The 8,514-nt window shown below is 35.7% G+C and overlaps 1 protein-coding gene across 1 annotated transcript in view; it reads right to left on the bottom strand.

Moving 5' to 3' along the window:
* Nucleotides 1–270: 270 nt before the first annotated feature.
* The window catches only part of LOC140438829 (uncharacterized), a 50,379-nt gene continuing 42,135 nt past the window's right edge, over nt 271–8,514 (bottom strand). The window contains exon 8 of the mRNA XM_072528473.1: nt 271–864. Within this exon, the coding sequence (XP_072384574.1) occupies nt 408–864 (457 nt within the window). The 3' untranslated portion in view covers nt 271–407. The remainder of the gene's footprint in view (nt 865–8,514) is intronic.

Raw genomic sequence — 8,514 nt, 5'->3', positions numbered from 1 at the left:
CATACCGACTATAAACTTTTACCTACACTGTATGTCTTTATATGTCTATTATAATAATGGCGCTTTACTGAAATTTGTTAAATGGCACATGAAATTTGTACGAAACCAAATGTTTTTTTTTTCAAAGAAATCGAAACGTCAAAAATAACCTTATTTTATACTTAAATTGTGGCGTATTCCCATCAAAAATAGTAAATTGCATTAAGATGCCACAAAAAATAGCTTGAGAACAATATCAAGTGTACTTTATAATAAACGCAATTTAACAAAATATTTGAGAACAAAATATATTTATCAATTAATATAACTTTTAAACAATTAACAATCATGACAATATAAATAATTATCCAAACAGCAAACAAAATATACAACATTTTTAATTAATTCATACAAAATCAAAAATAATGTTAGCTGTCATCGCTCTCGTCATTTTCTTTTTTAATAATTAGTGAATTTCCTACAATATCGCTATCAATCTCCAATTTAATATCAACAGGTTTTAATTGGAGAGTCTCCATGAACGGTCGTATACCTCCTTCATTCTTCTCTGCTTTTACTGTTACATCATTTGGTTCAGATTTAATCATAACTGGTTCACTGGTTATAAGTTGCTTAAGATCTGTATCTTCTATGGACATAGCTTCCCGTTTTAATCTCTCACGTGCTTCTCGTCTTAATTTCTCTTTCGCTTTGCGCATATTTAGAGGTAAGTCATTTTCTCTCTTAAACTCATCAAAATCAAACGGATGATTTTCACGCACATGTTTGTACAAGGCTTTATTCAGAGCAAAGCTTTTTATACAGAATGGACAAGAAAATGGCTTTTCTCCTGTGTGTATTCTTACGTGTTCTTTGGCCGTGGTGCTAAAAAAAATATCCAAATAAATATTTCAATATTGAATTGTTAGTAAGTGACGGCATTAAACATATAGTATGGAAATACTCTTTACATAATTGTATATAAATGTATTAACTACTATTAAAATAGAGGGTTTATTACGGTACTGCTAAAAAGTGAATAATTACAATCATGTGTCATATTACTTTACTAGAAAAATTTTGGAGAAACTGCAATACGTGGTCTGGTCCTAATGATTTAAATGGATAATTAATGTTACATATAAATTATATAATCCTAAATATTAAGCCATTACCCAGTAGGTATATTGTTTATCGATATTATATAAATGTAAATGACGCGTTATCACCTTGTAAAGTTTTATGTAGCGTTTCTATTAAAAACATTGCGAACATAATGCAATGGCCGTTTATTCGTCGAATTGTCTAATTTTTGGTTTCGGTTTAATAACAAAAAAACTGTTTTCATGTTATGTCCTACTAATGCTATAATAAAACTTCTAAAAAATAGCAAAAAACGGTAACACCATAACACATCACAAAGAACTATACACACTCTGGGAAACATATTTACTGGATCTTTTCTCTAACGTTCTTACTACCAATCCACAGATTTAATGTTAAAGGAGTAAAACAGATAATCAAGAATGACATACAATTTAATAAGGCGCCGGAATATAACATTAAGGTAAGGTTCTTCAAGCACTAATCCATGATTGCTACAGAAAAATTACTATAATCTTCAACGCTATGTTAAGTCCTCCTGCATTACCCCCGTGTTTAATGGAAAGTGGCACATATTATACTCATACAAAAACCTGATAAAGATCCAACAGACGTCAACTCATACTACCCGATTAGTCTGTTCCCAGTCATTTCTACATTTTTTGGAAAGCTTCTGTTGAGAAATATTGGACCAATGAAACTAATATTGGACAAAAATGGGCTTATACTTGATCATTAATTCGACTCTCGCAACTAACATGTTACAATAGAACAAGTGCACAGATTATACACAACAATAAGATATTCTTGATAAGATAGTCCCAAAAAGAGCATTATTGTAATACAACCGTTTTTTAAACCTCCCAAACTTTTGGGAGGACTTCTATAAAAGGACAGGACTTCTATAAAAGTGAAAGAAAAACCTACCTTACCCTTACTTCAAACTGCTTAAATCACCCTACAGAAAGGAGATATCTAGTAAAGTATAGTGAAGCCTACACAAAATTACACCATCCTATCTTATGTAATAAGTCAGATCCTATAATATCATGTCGGTGTTGAAGGAAATGAAGCGGCAGATGAACTTGCAAAAGAAGGCACTACTCTTCCACAGCCCCCTAGCTTCCAATCGTACACATCAGCAAAGTCCACCATTAGAAGAGGAATCAAAGCGAAGATAAAAGAGCAGCAAATACAAGCCGGTGCTGGAAAATCTTGGGCCCACCTAATAGAGTCACCAACCCCTCGCAACTTGCCGAGACCCATTAGTGTAGCCGTGTTCAGAACAACTACGGGGCATGACTACCTGGCCTCCCATCTACATCGCATCGGCGTCCGCGAAAATGACAACTGTCCACTATGTGATCAGCCCCAGATGGATGCTGCTCACCTTCCAGAGTGCCCAGCCCTGAAAACAGACCCACCCGAGGAGGATGAAGATCGCCTACGAGAAACGGCTCGTCTATACTGGTCAGCGCGCCACCAAATGGCTAACATGCCAAGGGTGGGCGTTGGCTAGTAAGTAAGTAAGTAAGTAAGTAGATCCTATAATATGATTGGACCGGTCCTCTACATGATAGATGCGGCTAACTTATCAATAAGCAATATCCTAACGATTGCAACAGTTGATACTGTTTTATAACCTCTCATAGTAACACAGTAATAGTATCATAGAGATTATAATGCAATAAAACTAATGAATGGTTTAAGCTCTGAAAATTAAAGTAAACCGCTCAAAATCTACACATATTACACTCACCTATGAAGAGGTACACGTCCACAAGTTAACCTCGAGAGACATTCTTTACCACAAAACAAAGATGTAAAATATCTAGGCATCCACTAGACAAACGATTAACATTAGTCAAATTTATATGGACGAAAAGACTACAACTAGAATTTGTATACAGAAAACTTTACTGGATGCTGGGAAGAAACTTACATCTATCGATCGACAGCAAGCTGCTCATATTATCATCAGCTGGCGCTACAGCCCTTCGTGAGCCCTGACCTGACTCAAAACGTTCTTCCATCCTTCCCTGTCGAGTATCTGTCTTCTCCACCCCTTACTCCAATCTCCCTTAAATCGTCTTGCACATCGTCCAAATACCTAAGTTTAGGTCGCTCCCTCCTTTTTCTTCCGACCGGCCTTTTAGCATGGTTATTTTAGAAGGATCAGTTTCATCCATCCACATAACATGGCCCAACTATCTTATACGGTTTATTTTAATGGTTTACAGGATATCAGCATCACCAAAAAGTCTATAGAGTTCGAAATTATATCGCCCTCTCCACAGACCCTGTTCGTTAACTCGGCCATATATGGTCCTCAATACTTTTCTTTCAAAGACTCGTAGTAACTCTTCATATCGGGTCCTTATTGCCCATGTTTCCGATCCGTAAGTGAGCACTGGGCGAATTATTATTTTATAAAGTTTGCACTTTGTTGCTCTTGACATATATTTCTCGCTCTTAGTTGAGGGCCTAGGCCAAATAGCTGCTGATATAAAAAGTATTAATAAAACCCATTTGGTTATGTGGTTCGCAGCTCTGGCGATCAGCTAGCAAGTCTAGTATTATAAAAATACAAAGATTCAATACAAATTTCTAAGAAAAATCACTCATGTCCCGTGGCATGTCCAGAATTATGCTTTGCATAAAGATCTGCAGGTACTAACAGTATATGAAGAGTGCAATAAATTTCTGAACGATATCAAAATAGGTTGTGTGTGCATCTTAACACCCTGGAATTCAACTTTCTCAACAACCAACAAGAGAAGATATTGAAGCGATATGATCCCTTGGACCTACCCAACCATTCACGACAGTGCCTACAGTAGTGGAAGCTACACCCTCAATAGTGCAATCCATTGTGTTTTGCCTATTATGATGCTTTGGTTACTGGACCTTACATCTTTCTAACATTGTAAAGACACACAATTTACTTATTGTTTTTAATGTGAAACAGATTTTAAAAGTGCTTAGATCGTATTAAAAAAAGGAAAACAAAATTCTCAAAAATAACGAAAAACAATAAACACCTAACACATCACAAAGAATTATGCAAACTCTGGCAAACATATGTACCTACTTGTTGGATCTTTTTTCTGTCGATAGTAATCACATAGTAATCAGCCCTGGCACTGGACTCGGGTGCAATAGGCCGATAACCTGTTCACCTTAAACTCAGCTATCACGAATGCTACGAACAATGAACTAACCGGACGGACCAACGGACAACGACCAAAGCTACGGAAAAAGGACTTAATGATGGATTTGCGACTGGGAACCTGGAATGTTCAAACCATGCTGCAGGCAGGCAAAATGCAAAGTATTGCACAGGAACTATTGAAGTACGAAGTAGACATAGCAGCTCTCCAAGAAATCAGATTTAAAGGGCATGGTTGCATAAATAAAAAAGAATACAGTATGTACTACTGTGGAGCAGAAAGACAAGGAGACTTTGGAGTGGGTTTTATCGTAAACCATAAATGCCGCAGGTCAGTATTGGGTTTTACTCCAGTTAATGAAAGAATATGCAAAATACGTCTAAGGGGAAAATTTCATAATGTTACAATTATTAATATCCATGCCCCAACAGAAGCAGCAGATGAACTAGTAACCGACCAATTCTATGACCAACTACAAGTAGAATGTGAAAACGCACCGAAGAGAGATGCAGTTATAGTTCTGGGTGATATGAACGCGAAGCTGGGAAAAGAGAAAATATATGCAGAATCCTTTGGTAAGCATAGTTTACATGATATTACCAGCAACAACGGTATGAGAGTGGCACAGTTGGCAATGGCAAACAAACTAAGAGTTGTTAGTACATGTTTTCCTCATAAAAATATTCATAAAGGAACCTGGATGATACCTGGTACTAATAAATTTAATCAAATTGATCACATATTAATATCTAAGCGGTGGGCAACCTCCGTAACAGATGTTAGAACATATAGAGGCGCAAATTGCGATTCGGACCATTTCTTGGTTATATCGAAGATAAAACAAAGAATATCAATGGTAAGAAAAGAGAAAGGCGCCAAACAAAGAAAATGGAATACATATATGTTTAAAAATCCTAAAAAGAAGAATGAGTACCAGCAGAAAATAAAAGTAATATTAAGTGAAAGAGGAGAACAAAACAACATTGAAGAAGAATGGAATATCATCAAAACGACAATTACAAATATGGCAAAGGAAACATTAGGTGAAACCTCAAGCCAAAGAAACGAGGAATGGTTTGACCAAGATTGCCAACAAGTAATAAATAGCAAAAATATAGCTAGACAGAAATGTCTACAAAGGGATTCCCGATCGAATAGAAAGGCATATGAAGAACTCAGAAAAGATGCAAAGAAAATATGCAGAAGGAAAAAGAGAGAAATGTTGAATAGAAAAATACAACAAATTACAGATTATAATAACAGAAGAGAGGCTAGAAAATTTTACAAGGAAATCAAGCAATGCACCCAAGGATACATAACAAGATCAACAGTTTGCAAGGACAAAAATGGGGCAATTATCAGCGAGAAAGAGGAAATAATGAAAAGGTGGAAGGAGCATTTTCAAGAGCTGTTAAACCCAGAAAAAGAACAAAACGAAGATGAAGAGATAATTCACCACACAGCAGAACAACTAGTTGAGCAACCAACATTGGAAGAAACGATAAACGTCATAAAACATCTAAAAAATAACAAAGCACCTGGCACAGATGGAATAACTGCAGAACTGATAAAGAATGGTGGACATGCGCTATGGAGGCGTATCCATAAACTAATCGACCGCATATGGACACTAGAAGTCATCCCAGAAGATTGGAAAGTGGGAATCATACTTCCTATGTACAAAGGGGGAGACAAACGACTCTGCAAAAATTATAGGGGCATAACAGTTTTAAATGTCATCTACAAGATATTATCAGGAATTATATATAGCCGCCTGGAATCGTTTTCGGAGGAGATTATTGGTGAATACCAATGTGGCTTCAGACCAAAGAGGTCAACTATTGACCAAATACATATGTTAAGAGGTATACATGAAAAATGTGTTGAATATAACATACCTATTTACAACTTGTATATCGATTTCAAACAGGCGTTTGATGGAGTAGATCGACAAAAGATGTTCAAGCAACTATCTATGTTAGGGATACCCAATAAGTTGGTTAAACTTATACGAATGACTCTGGAGGGTTCCAAAGCTATGGTGAAAATAGATGGAGATATGACGCAGGCCTTTGATATTGAAAATGGAGTTAGACAAGGGGATGCCTTATCAACAACACTTTTTAATCTAACTTTAGAAGCTGTTGTTAGAAAACTGGATATAAACGGCTGTATTAATACAAGATCTATGCAAATATGCGCATATGCGGATGATGTTGCCATAATAAGCCGCAACAAAAGTGTATTAAGCGAAAAAGTTATAGAACTGAAACGAGAAGCTGCTACGTTTGGTCTATATATAAATGAAAGCAAAACAAAATATATGGAGTGCACAAAATCGAATGAACATGAGAATCTGAAGGTAGACAACCATACCTACAAATATGCCTCCACTTTTCCCTACCTAGGCTCAATAATAAATGACAACAACAACATCGGTCAAGAAATACAAGCACGGATTCTTAGCGGTAATAAGTGCTTTTATGCATACAATTACTTAATGAAAAGTAAGTTACTGAATCGTGAGTCTAAGCTGAGAATCTACAAAACAGTAATTAGACCAGTGGTCACATATGGATGTGAAACGTGGACCCTCTCAACCACTGATGAAAATCCACTGAGAATATTTGAGCGCAAAATACTAAGGAAGATATTTGGACCAACCCAATGCAGCGATGGTTCGTGGAGAATTAAAATGAATCACGAGCTGGATGAACTAATGCAGAGCGCAGATATTGTCAGATTTGTAAAGTCACAAAGACTAAACTGGCTTGGTCACCTAGAAAGAATGCCAGATAATCGAGCTGTAAAAGTAGTCCAGAGATGGAAGCCCCAAGGAAACAGAACAAGAGGAAGGCCCCGTAAAAGATGGATAGACGACGTAGAGAGGGATCTTAAAACCATGAACATCAGGCAGTGGCGAAGGAAAGTATCCGACAGGGCAGAATGGAAGAACATTGTTAAGCAGGCCAAGACTCACAAAGGGTTGTAGCGCCATTAGAAGAAGAAGAAGAAGAGATCGTATTAAAAAAAGGAAAACAAAATTCTCAAAAATAACGAAAAACAATAAACACCTAACACATCACAAAGAATTATGCAAACTCTGGCAAACATATGTACCTACTTGTTGGATCTTTTTTCTGTCGATAGTAATTTAGATAGTAATGAAAACTGAGCCTTAAAAGGCCATCAATATTAGAATAAAAAGTGGAATATGTGACTCAAGTTTAAAACTAATAACGTTATCGTACCAGAAAATGTAAATGTAAATGTAAATGTGTAATCAGATACTCTTAAATTAACCTTCGTTAAAAACAGAAGCACAATTCTACATAGTCACTCCTAAGATTATCGCCCAATCAATGAGCCACGTGTACAAAGCGATCCTAAAGGCAATTTATAGGCGAATTTATAACAAAACGTAAAGACAGTTTGGGGACACGAGAAGCACTTTTTTGTATTCAGTTACTAGTGCAGAAATGCTATGACTAGAGAAAGCGAAATCGATAAACCTCTTTATCGATGACCAAAAGGTCTTTAAAAATGATAAACATGACAATGATATGAGAATAAGATCACAATTATACTAGAATCGAAAGACAGAATTAAGGATTACCAACAGTCAGTACACGAAATAAGTAAATGCGTGACACATGGCTTCATCCTTTTCCAAGATATACATAGAAAATATTTTTTCAAGTTACACATCAGAATAAAAGATGCATCAATATACATGGAAGTCCAATAAATAATCTACGATCAAGAGAATCCATTGAAATAATATATGTGGAACTACAAAAGATAGTGAATACTATTATAAAGCGGGAGAGGAGTACGGCCATTAACATTGCAAAAAAAAACCAAGTTGGTAATAAACAGTATACAGTCCAGTCATAGTTGAAAGTACAAGTACAGTTGAAAATAAACCATCAATTCTAAAGTTTCCGAAATCAAATGCATGATAGTTTACATACTGACAACAAATTGGAAATAAAAATATTAAAGCAGTAATCGTCAAACAAGGACATACCTTTTACCTTCTGAAATTGAATGTATGAAGTAGTGATGTAGTGAAGTATGAAGACATAATTTCAAAGTACATACTACAAAATTGTTGAAAATGTGCATTTAACTATAAGCATACACTAACTCCTCTCTGCAATAAATAAACAAACACCTTTTACAACACTTTCCGAGCTTTTCCATGTGCTGAATAAATGAAACTTTTTATAAATTAGTATATTACATTAAGTACATATTT

This window comes from Diabrotica undecimpunctata, chromosome 4, assembly GCF_040954645.1.
Source record: "Diabrotica undecimpunctata isolate CICGRU chromosome 4, icDiaUnde3, whole genome shotgun sequence".
Lineage (NCBI taxonomy): Eukaryota > Metazoa > Arthropoda > Insecta > Coleoptera > Chrysomelidae > Diabrotica > Diabrotica undecimpunctata.
The sequence above is the reverse complement of the archived record's forward strand: the minus strand, read 5'-3'. Positions and strand labels throughout refer to the sequence as shown.